General features: G+C 41.9%; 3 protein-coding genes across 7 annotated transcripts in view; 1 reads left to right on the top strand and 2 right to left on the bottom strand.

Annotated features, from left to right (window-relative positions):
• Positions 1–5,265: 5,265 nt before the first annotated feature.
• Positions 5,266–8,256, bottom strand: ntpcr (nucleoside-triphosphatase, cancer-related). Its single transcript, XM_030748341.1, has 5 exons — positions 8,167–8,256; positions 7,613–7,775; positions 7,421–7,526; positions 6,576–6,788; positions 5,266–6,019 (listed from the first exon to the last, which is right to left on the bottom strand). Exons 1-5 carry the CDS (start codon positions 8,198–8,200, stop codon positions 5,942–5,944), a joined length of 594 nt encoding a protein of 197 aa, XP_030604201.1. The 5' UTR covers positions 8,201–8,256; the 3' UTR covers positions 5,266–5,941.
• Positions 8,257–9,168: 912 nt separating this feature from the next.
• map10 (microtubule associated protein 10) lies at positions 9,169–11,870 on the bottom strand. The gene has a single exon (XM_030748225.1). The coding sequence runs from the start codon at positions 11,788–11,790 to the stop codon at positions 9,337–9,339; it is 2,454 nt and encodes an 817-aa protein (XP_030604085.1). The 5' UTR covers positions 11,791–11,870; the 3' UTR covers positions 9,169–9,336.
• A 619-nt stretch (positions 11,871–12,489) lies between these two features.
• LOC115793263 (signal-induced proliferation-associated 1-like protein 2) overlaps positions 12,490–19,505 on the top strand; it is an 82,579-nt gene continuing 75,563 nt past the window's right edge. For 4 of the 5 annotated variants that reach the window (XM_030748157.1, XM_030748155.1, XM_030748156.1 and 1 more), the window contains exon 1: positions 12,490–12,606. The gene's annotated coding sequence lies outside the window, so the exon portion shown is untranslated. The remainder of the gene's footprint in view (positions 12,607–19,505) is intronic. The other variant, XM_030748154.1, reaches the window with a different exon arrangement.

Raw genomic sequence — 19,505 nt, 5'->3', positions numbered from 1 at the left:
AGCAGAGGATCACTTTAGGATCATGTTGGCCTGTTTATGACCAAGTATCCACCATATTCTGAACTCATGATGTTCGTTATACTATTATGTCATTACAGCTTCTTTGTTTCACTTTTTTTGTGTGTGTGTGTGTGTGTTTGAGTGAGGGGGGGGCGCACCAAAATTCTTTACTTAACCACAGATCAGCAGTTTGATACTGCCTGAGCTTGTTTGATACAAATATTGTAGCAGAGACTATTAATAATAAAACATAAATAAATAAAAAAAACTTGATGTGGTTGTGAATAAATAAAATAATTTCTAAGACAGTTGTGTTGAAAATTTGTGTTACTGGAGCTTTGTTGTCACCTCTGGAGGCTTTGAAGAGAGAGAGGGGATTAGATGAACCGAGAGATTAAAGGCCAAGCTGGGCTAAAATTATCCTCACATCATTAGTCTTATTTTTGCATATGTAAACCTGACATCATTCAGAGACATGATTCAAAGAAATGCATAATCACCCCAGCATTTATGCTGTGGATCCAGGCACTCTGCAGACATGGCTGCATAATTAGTCGTATGCATAAAGCATTGGCAACATGCTACTGTTTAGCATTACAAAATCTCTAGTGAGCCCCTAAAAGATCCCTTAGACAGATGGCTTACAGCACAGAATACACAAAAAATACACTCTGAAAACTGCAAAAGCATACAGTATCTTAAAGTGTTAATTATTTCCATGTGTGATGACCTAAAGCATAAGCACCAGCAGGGTTTGAAGCAGTTGATAACAGCTGAGGTGTTAATGCTCTCTATGAAATTTTAATTTCAAATTTGAAAGAGTCTTCGCACTTCATGCAAAGGCTGAAAGTTGTTGAACTGTTAATTCAAGTGGAGGAGACTACCAAAGCTGAGCTGCCTCTTTAGGAGAGGTTTAAACTGTGGAAACATTAGCTGGATCTCAAGCGTCTTCAAACATGCACTGGCCTCATGCAAACCTCTATAACATACCATAAACTGCACCATCAGGTCTGCGCATGCACATTTTTAAGTATATCTTTTTATTCTGCAACTGCTAAATAGTAACACTATCACTGACTTGAACTTTTAAATCAAATTGCACTGCCAAAAATCACAGTGTGGTCTTGGCATGTACCCATGCATACACACATGCACAGAGCAGCTACAGTAGTGTGAAGCAATGGAAAAAAAAAAAAAAAGAAAAAAGAAGTTTGAACAGTTTTGCATATGTGGTGTAAATTTGTCAGAAGCATCCAACAGAGGCATTAATCACAGCAGGTCGACAATCTGTGAATCATTATCCACACACTGTAGAGATGAATACTGCTCGACTCGACCCTTTCAATGTACTGCAAAGCACCCTGTATGTTTGTTCAGTTTATATACCCCTGCAATAATCTATATGTCGTTAGAGTGGACAAGTTAATGATCCATGACAGCATTCATGATATGGCACATAGTTGCTGCATGCACACATGGAAGCTATCGTTTCCATATATGTTGACTACAAATATTTGAGGTTTCTGCTCCATAAGAAGGACATATTTTTTTCTCTTCTGTAAAGTTTGGAATGACGGCCACATCCTCTGTGGCCCTGAGGGAAGTAATACCAGCCAATCAATTGCTCACCATTCCCCAGATCTTTGTGTCTTCTCTGCCCTCTGACCTTACGTATCATCCCCTGACAGCTCCTGCTGCTTCCTTTAAAGCTCTGGGGGCGGGTATTTTAACCCTGCCCTGAAGTTAGACGGTTATACTTGCGTGTAACTGCACTCTTTTTTTTTTTTTGAGCTTAGGATCATGTAGCGGAGCAATGGATACCACAACACACCCATGTGCCTCCGCTCTTTGTTGAATACGTTTCCTCTCTCTAACCACTAGAAACTGACCACATGATATACATCCACCTAAAGGTGAAGACTGCTGATGCAGATTTGCCCTTGTGCCCCTTACAGGTTGCATGACTCCTCACACATGACAAATTCCCAAAGGAAATAGGTTAGTGGTTTCTCTGGAACAACACAGCCGACCTATTAAGTTGAAATAAATATACAGTTATGCAACTCATTTTATGAACAGTAAAGGAAAAAATGTGCAAATAGCTGAGATCATGGAATGATTTATTTGTATTTTCTTTTACTTTTGTCTTTCATTCCGCAATGTGAGCTTTTGCAGAGGGGTATGCTTGCAGCTCGGGAGCAGGCTTTGAAACCCAACGCTGTCTGCCTCCAGCAGCCCCGGGGAGCCAATGAAGGTGATGTAATGGGAAGAGCGGTTTAGGAACTATCTGCGGTGGGCAGCAGGGTGGAATAGTGGTTAAGAAGCCGGATCAAACAGTGTAATTTCCACAGCCTTTCTATCCTGTCTGACATTAACTGCCCACCTGTCAGATCAGCAAACTTTTGCTATGCTCATTAGCACAGTGAGGTGTGGACTGGCTCAGGATTTTTTTTAACCACTACTGGAAGTGGGGACACTGGACTTGGATTACTCACTGCATCTTGGATTACCGCTGGGTTTAAGGCATTATACACAGACACAATTGCTTTTGGTGTTATCCATCTGCCTGCCACAATGCAGATCTGTGGAGATGCACAGAACAGCAGTACTAGTAATGACTTTCAGTAGTTGCAGTGAGTGGATTTTTACACAAGCTAAATAAATCTCTAATCAGTCTCTCATTATAATCTCCATATAGCTGAATTATAATAAGGCTCCCTAACCATGGTTGATGCTGGCATAAGTAGAAACTATTTAAAAAAAATAATAAAAACCACTTCTGCTATCTTTGCACAGATCCTTTCAGGTTTATTTGGGTAAATAAATGAGTGAACTGCATGGCACAGATATTTCTGGATCCTGTTTGGCCGTTGCTATGTGAATATTTGGCTTGTTAATGAGCACGCCGCCAGAAGGTTTTTCTACAAGGTGAATTAAAGCTCGGATAGCTTTCTGGGAATATATCTGAAATTGCAAAGTCTGGTTGTAATACTCTGGAGGGCCAGGCAAAACCTAGTGGCGAAAAAAAAAAAAAAAATTAAAGCTCATATACCCAGGCTGCACTGACAAATGACCTTGATTTAAGGGGAGTATTGCTAAGTACTTACCATGTGCAGGCTTTGGCACTGAGAAATCTGACATCACAGATGTTAAGATGCTTTGGCCTCATATCTTACAATAAATCACAGTCATCTTGGGAAATAAACAGTGAATTTGAGGTCTGCTTTTTGGGAAAGCTGCAGAAGGCTGTTGTTTATCTCCCACATGGTCTTTGAACAATATATTTGTATGATTTTTATCAGCTGTGTTTGGCCTTTTGGCCAAAGGCTTCTCGGACAATATAACATACAATATATCATCCATGCCCCCACCCTCCCCCACCTACAGCTGTCAGTGTGCCTCCTGGGCTGGTGCCACAAAGTGCAATAAGTGGAGAGAGAAATTTCCTCATCTAAGCCCCCAGCTCCCCATCAGCCCAACCCTTCCCTGCAACCAGCCCTCCGTGTGCAGGATAATGGGTGCAGGGTGCCACACAGACATCTGTCCCGCAGATATGGTGAGAATGCATCTCTGCGATATGGATATTAATTCCCTTCAAATTCATTCAGACTGTTCTGCACGCCCTTTAATGCAACACTCCTCGCACTTAACACACATTAATACAGTACATTCAAGTCCCCTGACAATACATCCATTGTTCCAGTTGCACACTGGTTGTATATGATAAAACAACGGTGTTTACAATGCAAAAACTCAATAACCATATATCATAACGTTACCATAAGACTGAAAATATAGTTTATTATGTGTGTATATTGCTGGTTTCTCCCTTTGATATACAAGACATTTTTTTATTCTTCCCTGCACTATCATACATTGGTGTTATGGTCACATAGAACATACTGATCCTGTTAGTCAATGATTCACAATCTTTCTTGCTGATTACTTTTAGCTTTTTCAACTGTTTGTTATTTTAAACTATAAATTTCAACAATTTTACAGTTTATCCGCTACTTTAACCCAGCTTTCACTGCTGTCCCTTACATTCGCCTTATTATTTACACTGCTTATCCTTTTTTAGCTCTGTATTCTTGTTCTTGGTGTCTCAGCACATGGTGCTCAGGTGTTACAGGTGAGCTTTATTAAACTACCCCACAGTCTTTCTGTGCTATCCTTGCCAGCAAGTGCCCCTGGCTGGGAATCATTTCTGTCAATGATATACCCACAACATGACAATATGGCCAGCACGGCTGGCTGTTGATTACATCATAATGCATCAAATGCATCCACACACACCCTTCACTTGGTATAACTGGCAAGACCTTGGTTACTGTTACATAACCCATCTGCCACCTTGCTGCAGGGTGGTGACAATCACCTTCCAAGAGCCAGCTTCCTCACCACTACGGTTTGGCTTGGCCTGCCCTGAACCTGACCGTCCACTCTGCGCCTACATCAACTAGAGCAACATCACATTGCCACGTTAGCTGCAAAAAAAACCCAAAAACAAAAACAAGACCACCGAAATATTGACTTTGAAGCGGATTCAGTGACTGCTGCTGGTGCCAGCGGATCCAGCCGTATGTCAGCGGAGCCCACAAAACAGATGCTGGCGCAGCAGCATGTCTGACGCACATCACAGCTGGCAGCTCTTTCTGCAGCCAGCCTGACAGGTTACATCAGTTATAAAAGCCTTATTTAAAAAAAAACAAAAAAAAGCCACAAAGTATTTTCACTTTGAAACGACCTGAAGATGCTTTGGTTTTGAAACAAGCATCTTTGCCCGAGGGTTTCTATTAAAAACCTTCACAGGACTGCCAGACTTTGGAGCTCACGCAGAGAGAGAGCGACAGAGAGAAATTCCACTTGCAGCGAGCTTACAATATGTCTGATGCAAACTACGAACAAACTCCAGAACCTTGAATGTATTTCAGCTACTCCACCCGCTCGAATAACCTCACATCATAGCTGCGGGTAGCCGCCGGCACAAGAAATCAATGTGCCAGATTTATTTTTACATGTGTACCTGTAGACATGTTTGACAACATGCCTTCAGAAGGCACTTTGGAGCTCTCTCTTTCCGAAACCATCCCAACATCTCAAATATTCTATATCCACTAATACTATTCATCCTTTACTGTAATCTGCTTGTGCGTGGATATTGATGAATATCCCAGTCTCCCATGACCCCGAGTATAAAATCCACATGAAGTGCAGCATATTTGCAGTGAATATAATAACATCAGTAAAGAAATGAACAATAAATACCAGAGAAAAACAAACTATTTATTTATTTATTTTTGGTTCACATTAGACAATGAATAAACCATGAAAGGATGGCTGCATCGTTAAATATTGATTGACTTTCAATGAGGACAGCCTCAGGTTGACAAGACAAACGGAGGCTCGCATAGCAAAGAGCTAAACGAATCAACAGGGGCGCAGCTTTGTTTGCCCCTTTATTAAAACAAGCAGCACCACTTGACCTTGTGTTAAAAAAAATAATAATAATAATAAAATACAAACAGAGGAGAAAGAAAAGCCTTCTGGTGTCTTTATAAGACAGTTAAACAATAAGACCTGTTTTGCGGACCAAGCGGGCTTTGACTCCAGGAGGATGACGTATTTACCCCACAAACTGAACTACTTCCCCGCTGTTCCATCTCACAATCAATTATTCAGAATGCACACGAGTCTGAGGCTGTATGAGAAAGGGAAAAAAAAAATTAATTGTGTACATAAATAAATGCATGCAACACGCTAACAGCCAGGAATGCCTCTGAGCTTAGGTCGCAACCCTGGTTGCGAAGCGTGCGTAGATCCTTTTAATTGTCTGGCTGTTTGAACTGCTCCAGTGCTGACACATATAAGGCTCCTAGTCAGCAAAGAGCCACACACGAGCTGCAGGGGTTTTCCTTTTTAGTGGTTCTGAAGCTCCACATTAGGCTTTAGTCTTTAAACATTCCTGCAGTGCCGCTAAGATCTCTTGTAGAATAGCACTTCTGTTCTCCTTAGACACCTAAATTGGAAAAGAAATAAGTAAACAAAGCATTTAAATAAGGCTTGTAGGTTATGTGAGCAGCATATACAGTCATACATTAAACAGAAAGATAAATATTATGAGAGCCTCAGGATCTAAGCCTGCAGAGAATATAATGTCCAATACCTAATCTCTGACCTCCTGTCCTACAGGATGAAATTACCAATCATATGTCTTTAAAAACTGTTCATTCTGCCTCATAACCTTGCCTGATATAATAACTCCCCCCAGCATGAGGGGGAGTACAGTGAGTGCTTTGCATGACAATATCTATAACCGAGTCTTCCGTGATGAATTATTTTGACATTTGAGACCTCCCTTTGTTGTTAAATCAGTCACGCATGATTTAGAGTTAATCCTGCAGTAGGACAGGGATAATGCAGGGCATGGCCCCAGTGTGTTAGTGAGCAGACTGCCTCTTAAGACCAAGTGGATGCAGTCTAAGCAGCATCCTATAGATTTCAAAAGCTCCTCAGATGACCTAAATATCTCCTCCTTTTTTAGCTAGGAAGAGCGTGCTAGTATTTATACTCACGGTAAAGACCTTGACGTCTCTCCTGTTCCGCACCTCTTCGACCAGACCCAGGGGTTTACCTTTAGGGATCGGGATGGTGCCCAGAACGGTGCAGGAAGAGCTATCTAAAGCCTGTCTCACTTCCCTGATGAAGGACTGGCTGAAGAGCTCCATTTTCCCAATCTCATCAATGACAAACACCTTCCCACTGCTGCTTCCATCCACTGAACCAATCTGGAGATGGAAGACATTAAATAGATGAGTGCATGCATGAATGCAGGCATCGTGTTACAATTTGGAATTAAACGACAACTATTAGGGCTGACACTAATTATTATTTTGTCATCAATTCATCTTTAAGTATAATGTCAGCAAATCATTTGGTTTGTAAAACACTAGAAAACAAAGAAAACTGATCATTTTAGCACTAAAGACTATTTTAGATGCTTAAGTTAAGGGAAAATTTGTTTTAAAGGTAAACACTCATCGTTTTAATATCACGTATGACTGAGTTTGCATGATGTTACACGGTGGATCTGCTGTGATCACAGAGAGAGTGAGAAGTGAGATAAAAGTGAACTATGTGCTGCCAAAGCAGAGGCATCTTTCTTTACAGCGCATGTGTAGGCGTCACTCCAGGCTCACTTTACATGCCGGATTAATCACGGTCAGTGACAGCCAGACGGCACCACAAACACTAAAAATGTCACTGTGGAATTTACGTGTTTGCAAGCTTCCAATTATTCCATCAATTTTAAGCAAAACCAAAGGTTTGATGATTTGTAAGTGGAGGGGAAAAAGGGAGTCTTTTGCTTTCTGTGATCTACTGATGAGGGTGGCTTTAAAGAAAAAAGCTGCTTTCTTACATTTCTGAAGAGGGGGAGAGCCAGATTTTCAAATGAAGGCAAGTCGACCACGTACTGGCCAACTGTGTACTCCCGCCTGCCGTGAGGCGCACTCTCTCTACTGTCTCTGCAAGTTAAAAAAAGACGTGAGTCAAAACAAAGTGAGAAAAGAGAGCGGACAGTTTGAGTGAGATTGCATGACAACCCTGCCACCTGATTCTGGACAGGTGGCCCCTCGCTCCTGTCAGTGTGACCACATCAAAGCCCACTCTCCGGCCTCTTTCCCTGACCTCCTCTGTGTAAAAGCCTTCAACTCCCACTCCCGATGACACTAAAGCCTCACAGGCTTTCTGGACCAGGGTGGTTTTCCCCACACCTGAAGGCAAAACAAAAGGCACTGTCAAACAACTGCAGTATCGCCGTTTTGAACTGGGGTATGCTGCCTCGCTGTATTAATGTGTTAAATCAATGTATTTAATCCATAAAGCTCTCAGTCCTTTATATAACTGTGTAAAGTGTTAAAATCTTCGGTACCACCTATATAACATCAATACATTGTATCAGAAAAAAACCCCAGAACTTACAAAACTAAACAAAAAACGATTAAACTTTTGAGTATTTTCCCCGACAAGAATGGCTGGAAGAAGCTAACCTTAACTCAAAGCAGCGTTAAGATTTAGTGCTTCTCCGGGACTCAAAGCAGCTGACTCAGAGTTACAGCGACTTTAACTTTAGCAGCTCTAAGTGCACTCACTGTCAACTGTTACCTGGAGGTCCCGTCAGAAATACGTGCTTCATCATTGCAATTTACACCGTCCAACGTGTTTCTGCAGCTCTTCCGTACACATGAGCTGACGCATGCGCGGTAAAAGGTTGGGACGGCATACCTTTACTTTTTTTTTTTAAACAAAACAACTGTAAAATACAAGTTAAATAGGTCGAATTCAAATCGTTATAACATGTACGCAAAATCCCCCCAAATTTTAATAATTTAATTGATTACATTTTATATATATATATATATATATATATATATATATATATATATATATATATATATATATATATATATATATATATATATATAGAGAGAGAGAGAGAGAGAGAGAGAGAGAGAGACACAACCATTCACACTCACACCTATAATCTATAATCACCAATCAGCCAAACCCCATTACCTGTCGTTAGACTGTGGGAGGAAACCGGAGCACCCGGAGAGAACCTGCGCAGAAACTCCACACAGAAAGGCCCTGGCCAGATGGTAGACGTTGTCAGTTTTATCCATCAGTTTGTTCCATTGTAAAGTTATTTTCTTAAGCATGTATTCATGTCTTACTTGACTATATTATCTTCAGATAGATTAGCAGAACCATTTCGAATATGAATCTGACAACAATTCATCAATTCTTGAAAAGCTCATCTCACCATACTCTTTGATTGACAGCCAGTCATCTGAACAAGTAAAAAGAAATAGGAAGAAAATACAGAAATATATAGGCTTGGGGATCTAGATAGGATGACATATACAAAGGAAAAATTATACTTAAATGAAATGCCCTGAAATGAGGAGCTGCTCCTGGACCTCTGGAGATTTTCAGCTTATGACTAAATCTTAAATCTTATATGCTAAATGATTTGCATCAACAGTGCGCATAAAGAGATTCTTCATCCTCTTATATGTTACCTTAACACTTGTGGTCTAACACTTAATGCAGTTAAATAGCAGCCTAGTATTAACTGAGTGATGAAGATGAAAAATGATTACAACATTCCCAAAAAGGTCTTTATTTAAGAACATTTGCATCCATTAAGGAAAACATACACAAGTTGACTCCTTTGCTAAAGCATACATACATTACTAGAACTCATCTCCTTTGAAAACAAAATAGTTGATGTTACCAGAGTTTGCATATGCATTTTCTTTTTTTCTTTTTTTTTTACATAGTGTACCCAGGGAGTCTGTTAGCCACAAGCTCAGAGATATGCTGATACTCTTTCCTGAAATCCAAAGATCCCAGCTCATCCTCCAGTTCCTCTATCTCCTGAGGTTCAAAGGAGGATACGGAGTCTGCAGACAATCCTCGAACAGGGATGCTGTTTCTGGCCAACACACTCATTTGACCTCTCGATGACATTAAACTCTCAGTGCCAGAGGTCACTTCCACTCTGCTACTCCCTGACATTTGCTTTCTACTTTGCAGGGAGGCTGACCTGTCTCTGTCACACTCATCAGAGGAAAAGCTGAGGGCCGAGGTTTGGGTTCGAGGTCGGATGATGTGCGTACCCCTCAGAGTATGCTGTGGAGAGCTGGGGGCTTTGATGGGCACAGGAAGGACTGCTGATCTCCTCTGGATGCTTTCTGATTCTGAGTCAGAGTTGCAAAAGTTGGAGCGAACAGGAGACTTTGGAGTCTTGGCTCTGGAGGGCTCAGGGCTGCTCAGCGGGTCAGGAGAGTAGGCATCACTGGGTTCAAGACTGTTAAAGTCATCAGCATAGTCTGCCTTCTCATTTCCATCCCCGCTGGAGTCTGAAAATGAAGACTTTGAGCTGCTGCGTCTGCTGCTTCTTGAAGATTCAGTTTTATCTCCATGCCTGTCAGATTCAGGCAGTGATTGATCTGATTCGCTGTGATGCTTGCTCTTGTCTTTGCTTTGAGGAACACTGTCAGTATCCAAGCTGGGGATGTGAATACATTTCGAGTCTCTTTCAGAAAGGAGAGACTTTTCTGAAGTTCTCTGAAAGTCTCTGCATTGTTTACCCTCAACTTCCCCATGTTGTTTTTTCTGTTTTAGCGTGACTGTTTTCTGTAGTGCTGAGTCCTGGGTGATGCTCTGCATCACTGTCTCAATATTTTCATTGAGGTCAGAGCTCTGCTTTATTATTGACTTTCTTTTTCCAGACCTAATGATTTTATGACCTAACTTTGCCTTTTTGTTTAACTGCATTTCATTCTGCTTCAACTCCACGCATTCACGACGGTTCACTCTGAGAGGAAAATTTTGCTTCAGCCTTAAATTAAATGTTTTAGTTGTCCCATACACAAGCTTCTTCCTGGGAGATTTACATGAGCTTTTACTCTCAATCAACATCTCTTCTTTTTTGTCCCTCATTTTTACAGAACCTGGGCTAACTATAGTTGTAGAGCAGTTTCTGGGGGAATGAGTGTGTCTTAGATGGGGAAATGTTTCCTGTCTGGTTTGCACCTTTTGTGGTGTCTTTCCAGCTGAAGGCTCTGTAGAAGCAGGCCTGTAAATCCAAGCTAGACTAGGATGAACACTCAAGGGCTGGTTGCCATTTAGCTGCGACAGTTCAACGAGCAGAGCATTTAGCAGAGGCATCTGCTGTAAGGCTTCCCCGAGGACATTTGGAGGCATTCTGCTTGTTTCTTGGTTGCTTATTTTTGCATCGTGTCTCACTTTGGGATGCATCACTGGAGAACTTGGACTTTCCTCTTCTTCCCTAGAACACAAATGTTCAAATATAGGAGCCTCTGAATCCAGATTCCATGATTTGTAATCCCCTTGTTCATTTATTCCTTTTTCTTCTGCAGAATAGAAAAGATGCGGAGGATAGAACACAGTTAAATCCTCTTCAAAATCATTTTCACTTTGGTCGTGTGGTGCCTGTTTAGCAGCAGCAAACACACCATCATCATCATCTTCTTCTTCCTCCTTCCTATCCTTACTTAACAAGACTTGTGCCTCTTCCTCGCTTTCGGCTTTTCCGCTACACTCCGGGGTGGGTGAACAGACATTTCCAGAGTCAAGAGGCTGTGATGTAGACTTATTTGTCTCCTTGACATGTTCTTGTGCTGGCTGGCCTCCGGGCACTCTCGACCTCTCTGTGATGTGTGGCAGCAGACTCGCTCCCAGACATAACAGTTTATAACTCAGGGACATTGCTCCGATTTTCTCCCCCACGAGGTTGCATATAGCGACAACAAGCCCCCTTTCTCTGTGAGAGGAGGGACTAGAAACTCCACGTTCAGTCATGTCTTGCGTGATTCTGTCCATCGCTTTAGCCAGCGATATCAGAGAGGAACCGGCTAACTTAGGAGTCTCCTCTGTTACATCCAGAACCATAGCATACAACGGGATGTTGGACAGATGGACGTGCAGTGAGTTCAAGCTCATTTTGAAGAAACAGCACTTTCCTCTGTTAAAGGCGTACATTCCCGACTTCTTCTTCTCGTTGTACCCGGGCTGGTTACTGCTCCCCCCGCTCTGCTGCTGCTGTTGCTGATAAATTAGCAGCGTTGGAAAATCCAGGAGTCTTACTCCTACGGCCAACTCGCTGGAAACTTCACAATGTTTCTCTATTCGAATATATTCCACTAAAAGCTCAAATAGGAACAGAGTCTCGGGATTATCGCTGTTTTGTTGTCCTGACATGCTGAAAGCTGTTTGAGCACAAAGAACTAAAGGGCTAACAAGCTGTCAGCTAATCCGCTAACAAGGGCTTTAAGCTTCCATCGGCTTCCATGGAAACAAACTGTCGCGAGGGTTTTACGTCATAGCACAGGATGTATGGGAAATGTTGTTTTTCCCCTACATACGACGCTGATTTAATTAACCAGCCAGTCAATAATTTGTGGGGGTTTTCCTTTTTTTTTTTTTTTTTTTTTTTTTACTTTTTAAAATAAACCAGGAATTATTTAGATTTTGAGAGCCTGTTCACAGGTTTAAACTGAGAAGCGAAGAAAGCATAAAAACGGATCCAAGAACAGCACAAGTGGAAAGAAAAGCGATATTCCGTAGCTTTTAAGAGAGAGCAACTTTCCAGCAGCTCACCAGATGGTGCCACTGTGGGGCTTATTGGGCTTATAGACTAAAATAGTCCTGTGGCAAATGGCAACAAGGCCACCAGACTTAGTTTGCAGGGCAGCCTCATTATACGCCTTTAGTCTCTTTTTCGGGGAGCTGATGTGGTGGTCTTTCTTCAATATATTAACCTACAAACCTACATGTATGATTCATGAGAGGAGACCGGTGTAGAAGCATCGGGTGGGCGGTGCCTCGCTGTGTGTCGTCATCACGCAGATAGGTGCTGGACGGATATCGCTATGGTCCGAGTTGCTTCAGTCTGCCGGAGACTGAGAGAGCGAGAGGGAGATGTGAGAGCAACTAGCGCAGCTTCAGCTGGTTTTACCCTTTAAGGATAACTAACACCGATAACAGCCGGGACAGGACGCCCGCTCACATTTGTAGGTAAGCCCCGAATGCGCTCTTTTTCTGCACCTGAACCGACCGTCAAAGTAAAAAGTGAAGCGAGGAGCGCTGCGCACGGGCAGAGCAGCAAAAGGCGTACAAACTCAGCTGGCATATCGATGGTCATGGTGAACACAAAGGATAAAGTTGTTTTCAAGCACCGATGTTGGTGTAATCTGAGCGAGGGACTTAAAACAGCAGGAGGCTGTGGTGTTTCAGCAGTGGACTATGTATATATATATATATATATATATATATATCCTGTGCATATGTGTATGTTCCTAATGAGTTATCCTGCTGGTCACTTTAACTTGATATCTGTTTGTTTACCCAGGTCAATGTAAGCTTTGCAAACAGAGGCATTTCAATGCAAAACAGCTTAATTTTAATATTCCTGGAGGCAGAGTATAGGCTTTTTATTTCTGTGTGATTTTAAAAGTAAAATGTATGTGTTATACTTTTGCTTATGGTGGCGATGGCTGGTGATGGGGGGACTTGGGGCACGCTGGAGTATTTTTGAATGAATCTGATTGAGTGGAGTGCTTCCACTAAAACGGTGGGGGGCGATAAAGGCAGCTTTGTCCAACTGGCCGTGTGTAATGAAGCCTTCCCTTGCTTACCAACCCATGCACTGGCAAAAACCATATTTCATATTTTTCTCTGAGAACCTGAGCGAGATATTTTTTATGTAAACAATTTGCTGTTGTTATGTTGTGTCCTTTTGTGGTTTTGCTTTGGCAGCCGCTTGTTAGTGTGATCAGACAAAAGACAGTTTCCCCAAACATCCCAGTTGTTTGGCTTCTCCATAAATAATATCTGGCAGCCAGCTTCTACACAGCATATACAATCTTGCTTTGTTGTTGGCTGCTTCTGTGACCTGTTCAACATAAACTGTACTCTATACTCCACTGGGAAAGTAAGTCCAATGTTGTTTGTCCTTAAGCACCATATCCTTCCTGCAGGAAGTTCAGCCTCCACAGTAACTAAATTCCCAATAAAGGGAAATAAATAGGCCCAGTTTTCTGCTGGTGGCGGGTCACTGACATGACTGGGTGTTACTGAGTTTAAATCTGAGTTTCCATTGCTATATTTTCAGCCCTTCAGATGCATTTCCTTTTGTCTTTGCAGCTCACATCTGACCAGATCAAGCATACAGAGTTCCCTGCCCCTGGAGCGTTAAAAATCAATAAGGCACCATTATTTTTCACAGGGTTTTGAGTCTGGGTAAGATTAGTTTTCCAGGGTTTGAGTTGAACTAAATCAGCACAGGAGTGTTTTAAGACGGTATGTTCACGGCCTGCTATAATATTTAACTTTTTTTTTTCTTTTTAACACTACAAATGCTTGGCTTAGCTCCAGCTGTTGTAGGTCTGCACTTTAGGGAGGCAGTGTTTTACGTGTCCACTAACCTGAATGGGTACAATGACATCTGTTATGATGTGTGGAAAAGTTAGCATTATTATGCACAGACAATTGCTATTGTATGTGAACAATGGGAAAATAATCCCTTTCATCTTTTCATTTTCAATGTCATTATGCACATATTTCTATTAGTCTACCTTTCTACTTTGGATTAATGTCTTTTGTCTTTTTTAATTCCTGGCTGTTGGATTTTCCATTTGAAAGTTAAATTGTAGAAGGAAATGTTGTCTTTTTTTACCCAGATGATAAAATATTAAAATCTTCCCTAATGTAGATGAGATTAAGGATTCTAGGTACCCCATCTCCCCCCCTGCCATTGGCACACTCCTAGAGCAAGACCTGTTCAGCAGCCCTGGTAATGACAGTGCCAGGGTAACTCTTTCAATCTTAATTTGAGCAGGGTTCTGTTGTCCTCTGTCATCAATAGGGTGCTGAGAGGGCCCTGTAAAAGAAATATGTACCCATCTATTTCTAATAGTGCCTTCTGCATGACTAACCAGACAATGGGTAATTGAGCCAGATAGATATGTCTTTCAAAATAAAGTTATGTGCACAGCTGAACAATAAGGCACCTGTCAGGTCTGGCAGAGAAACGGCTTCCTGTGACATGCCCGTGGGCCATATCCAGTTGTTATCATTGCAGAGCTGTTTAGGATGTCTTCCGGGCTACTGGGCTTGAAGACGGCTAACTAGAATTACAGCCATTATCCTGGGGTTGTGTCACAGCAATTGTCTGTGAAGATGTTACTGTAGCACGTAAATTACTAAACAGCAGTGGCCGATTTCAGTCTTCTCACATCAGTGGCTTGCTTATGATATTTCTCGTTCTCTTTTTTTTTAATCTCTGTTCCCACGGTGCTTTGCTACTAGAGTGCTGAGTAGTCATAATTTAGAAAACAGCAGAAGTGAAACAAAATTGTTAAAGGTCTTGAGGTTTAGGCTGGGCTTTGTTTTTTTTTGTTTTTTTTTTTGTGATGATGATGCATTTCTCTCCATTGAAGCATACTGTACCATACAGTGCACCCATTTCCAATCAGTCCCACATCCCTCGCATGTGATGAGGATCAGAAACCTTGTCTGGTGTTTGCCAGCTGACCGGCTGGCTGGCCGGCTGGCTAGCCAGGAGTCACAATGGGCCTCCGCAACCAAATCCTGTTTCTTTAAAACCAACCAACCAGCAGACAGGGCATCACATGCTGCCTGCTCATGTTGTGAGAGCCCCTCTTTCTCTCCACCTTTTCTGTCAGCCTTTGTTTTGATTGCAGTCTGGATTTATGGAAGGATTTAAGTCCACTCACCGTAGTCAGGGACAGCATAGATAAAGTCATTAGGATGATGTTTTTGTTTTTATGAATATAGTCTGTTTGTGATGGATGTGGGTGATTCATTGAGCAGTGTTCATGATGTGTGCAGAGTAGACAAAGGCTTCCTTTTAATTTGGGATATGAAATTTGTATCGCTGATGATCGTGTAATAGCACCGGAACTATCATCAATACCCCTCATTTATCTGGCAGCAATAAACCTTCCACATGGTTCTCAGAGGAATATTGAGACAGCTTGCTCTCATTGCTGATCAGTATGGTGGGTTTCCCATTGGGTTATTCATCATTTTTGCCTGCACTTAGCGCAGTATGGTTTCTTAATGTCTAATCATTGTAATAGTATTAAGGCGCTAATTTCCTTGCTTAGTCACTGGTGTATGCCAGTATGTGTCTCAGGAAACCACAGAGAGAACAGGCCTTCCTAGTTCCATATTTCCGCTCCTTATGCAATGCAGACAATTGAAAAGTTATGGCTTGTGGTTTGCTCCTGGGAACATGGTAACGGGCTTGGTGTCTGGGACATGTATCTTTTGTTTTGAAGCTCCTTTGCTTCACAGCGACTAAGCCGTGGCATATTGGATTTTTCCATGCTTAACATATTACTGCTGTTACTGTTGCTTGTCATGAAGACATCATCATGAAGATCAGCTTAACCAGCTTTGACCTCACAGTTTAACATGACCCCACATCATTTTCAGAACCTGCACACAGGACAGACAGATGGAGCCGCATATGATATTTACTACATGGCAGTGGCTTGCAGACAGTCAACAGACTGTATGACAATGTTTCATTTGAAAGAAAACCATTAATTTAAATGATTTCTTGGTTAATATAGGAGGAATGTCATCACAATTACTAAATAAAACATTTACAAATACAGGGTTTTACCAATTTACTCACCTCACATCACTGGTTATCCATGCAGGCAATATGGTGAACAGCAGCGTAAATGCCACTTGTTAGAGTTGTGAGAGTTGGAGGGCCGCTCTTTGTTTCACCAAATTCAAAGAAATATCTTGTGTGTTGATTATGGATTTGCTGTTGTTAAGTATGTAGACAAATGCTTCTTCTTGCCCAGATGAGCTATGTTCACACCCCTGTGTTTGTATCATGAGAAGTTGGAGAAAATGCCAGTGAAAGTTATTTACATGTTTTGTCTGCTTGTTTGTTACTGGGCTGCAATGGGGAGAATGAGTTCTGGCTAGTCACTGACTAGGTGGGAACCAAGACCAGCATTGACCCACGGTGTTAAGTCAGTCTGTGTTTTCCTCCAGCAGGCCCACACAATCGGAACAGCTGACCTCTGTAGTTGCAGCCAGCCTCCAATGGGAGATAAGAAGGGTTTAGTGTACCCTGTGCATACCTCCTCCCTACTGTAGTGGAAGAGAATAGGCCTGTTTAAGTAAATGGACAGGACTGGGTTGGGATGATGCAGACAGAGTCCAGACAGCATGTCATTAGAGTTTCTGTAGACTTTCTCTCACCATGTTCTTTCATTGAAACCTCATTCATTGAAACCTCAGTATACCGCATGTGTCACATATGGGAAGGGGAAATTGGTTATTTCTTATTAGGAATGATGCTTTAACTCTATTTGTTTAAACGTGTGGCTACTTTGATTGGATCATAAGTGGACCACTGAGACATATTGGTGTTTACACCCATACTTATGTTAGACCCTGTACTTATGTTCAGATTTTGTTGTCATCTACTAGAAGGTCAAAGGGCCCCATGGACCGGTACTTCTTCTACCAATTGCCAGTCACGTAGCATATTTGATCAGCAGTGGCGAGCAAAGAAAAAAAAGTTTCTAATTCCAACTGTTGGCAAGACGTTTATGACTTTGTATTTGTCCATATGTGCCCTAAAAACAAACATCTACAAACATCTGTTGTATCAGCCCAGAATTTCAGAATCAGTGTTTTTCCTATTGTTTTCCCCATACTATTCAAGGCATTATTTATTGCATGATATAAATTTATATAATATTCATCAGATTGTGCCTTGAAGGTACAGCAAACTCCTGAAGTCTTAAAATGTAGGCCAGTATGGCACAAAGCCCTCCCGTGCTTGCATCTGCGTCCTTGACTGTCGACCTGGTGTAAAGCTAAGGTGCAAACAGCCATCGGATGAGTTATTTTAAAGCGTTAAAAGTACACCGACTTGTTTCTGATAGAGGATGATTGTAATTAACAACTGAAATGGAGCAGATCCGTGACAGATGTGCCATAAAGTGCTCGGGCTTTAGTGCGTGTGCGCACGTGTGTGTGTGTGTGTGTGTGTGTGTGTGTGTGTGTGTGTGTGTGTGTGTGTGTGTGTGTGTGTGTGTGTGTGTGTGTGTGAATCACTGAGGCATTGCTCCTGGGGCCAGTATCCTTCACTTAACCTCGTGAGCACACTGCAGTGCTTCTACACTGTTGTTGAGCACAAGTTTATGTCAAAAATCATTATAATCTACATTGGTAGCAGGATGGCTTCAGTGGATATCACAGTGTAGAGCTTAAGCAGTAACAAAAGGCTTAAGTTTTAATACTATAACTATAAAATGTGTGTCTAGACAGCGATGTTGAATTTTACTCCTTTGTGCTTTTTGATGGGATTATTTTGTTTTGCTGTGAGCTGTCCTGTTGTGTTGCTCACAGAGTGGTGTGTGCAGGATTGCTGTGTATCAGCCTTTTTAAAAGGAAGGAACTTTCTCCTAAACAGGCCTTTATCAATTGTGAGAAAGTGCTGTGTTTTCTTTTTTTTTTCCTCATGACTGGTTCATTTCATGTTGCCAGCTCAATGACATGAGACAAATTAGAAAGTCTAGTCATGGTCTGTAGCCTGTCATTGTGTTTTTAAAAGCGCTGATGAGACATATGGAGAGGAGGATGTTATTCTTGTTTGTGCTTCCGCTGCTCCATAAATCAGATGATAGTGAGTTTAGCTACCCGGGGAATCGCCAAAACTAAAACGCATGTGGCTGTTTGTACTTTTACTGTCACTGTGAATTTTGAAGTGCTGTGATGCAGTGCATTATTCCGATTGTGTTTTTGTAAATTTCTTTCGACTCCAGGGGAAAGCTGTTAAAATCTTTTAAAGTGTTGGCTAGAAGAGGTCAGAGCTACTCTTCCAAGCTCAATTTGGTGAACATAAACATCATAGTGTCTTCAAAATCCTTGAGATGTAAATATTTGGTTTCTTGACGTTCAGTTTAGATACTTTCCCATTCATGCACGATTAAACCAGGACATTACTATGTAGCTTTTTTTTTTTTTAATCCACTTGCTGAAGCACAGAAATGCCTGTGCATAATGTTGCCTTTGGCCTATTCTGAGTTGGTATAGTCTGTGAATATTTTAGACAAGCATGAGATAATACAGGGAACCCTTTTACACAAAGTACTTGGGAAGACTAAAGCAGAAAGAAGCTGAACAGTCAGCCCAGCCTTTCCTTGTTCTCAGTGCTGCAGCAGCGGTATGATGTGTTTAAGGAGCACCGGCCCAGCCAAGCAGAGCTAATTGGATGCTAGAGTAGTATATTCCATTTTTCTTTGCAACAACTTTTTGAGCCCTGCTTCTATGGGGTTTGTAGAGATTGTTGATGGAGGATAATGATCTTGAGTGACAGTGGCCTGATTTTTCTTTTTCGTCTTTCTTTTCTCTTCCTTCTTTAATCACACTGTTTGTCATTGTGAAGGAGATCAGCTGCCCCTCCCTCCTCCTCTTCAGTGGCGAGTATTGAAAGCTGCTGTGGATGTTTGGAGGTTAGCCACGGGGGGTGGCATGATGCAGAATCCAGAGCTAGAGGGGAAGCGCTGAGTGCTAGTCTTTATATGGGTTTACTGCCTTTAAAAGAAGAGGAAAAGGAGATTACATAACACAATCAGGCAAATAGTGTCCCAGACATTATGCTAGGACCCCAACAGGAGATCTCTGTATATGTCATTCTCACATAGCTCAGCAGCTGTGTGTTCACTCAATGCTTACCTTCCCCAGGCCGTGTTTACTGGAAGCCTTTGGAAGCTCTCTGAAATGTAAACAGGACTGTAGGGCCACAGGCAGTTCAGCACTGAGCTGCATGGGCTCAGGCCAAAACACAATGAACCAATGAACACACAACTGCTAGATACACAGCCAGGTGCTGTATATCTGACCGCAGGAGCAGC

Source organism: Archocentrus centrarchus, chromosome 15 (genome assembly GCF_007364275.1).
Source record: "Archocentrus centrarchus isolate MPI-CPG fArcCen1 chromosome 15, fArcCen1, whole genome shotgun sequence".
Taxonomy (NCBI): domain Eukaryota; kingdom Metazoa; phylum Chordata; class Actinopteri; order Cichliformes; family Cichlidae; genus Archocentrus; species Archocentrus centrarchus.
This window is presented reverse-complemented; position numbering and strand designations above follow the sequence as displayed.

Excerpts from the sequence above, each read along its gene's own strand:
- ntpcr (XM_030748341.1), bottom strand. The coding sequence starts at position 8,200 with ATGATGAAGCACGTATTTCTGACGGGACCTCCAG. Across the intron at positions 7,527-7,612 it reads GGCCACCTGTCCAGAATCAG|AGACAGTAGAGAGAGTGCGC; the intron begins GTGGCAGGGTTG and ends TTTAACTTGCAG. Across the intron at positions 6,020-6,575 it reads GAGACGTCAAGGTCTTTACC|GTGTCTAAGGAGAACAGAAG; the intron begins GTGAGTATAAAT and ends TTTCCAATTTAG.
- map10 (XM_030748225.1), bottom strand. The coding sequence starts at position 11,790 with ATGTCAGGACAACAAAACAGCGATAATCCCGAGACTCTGTTCCTATTT.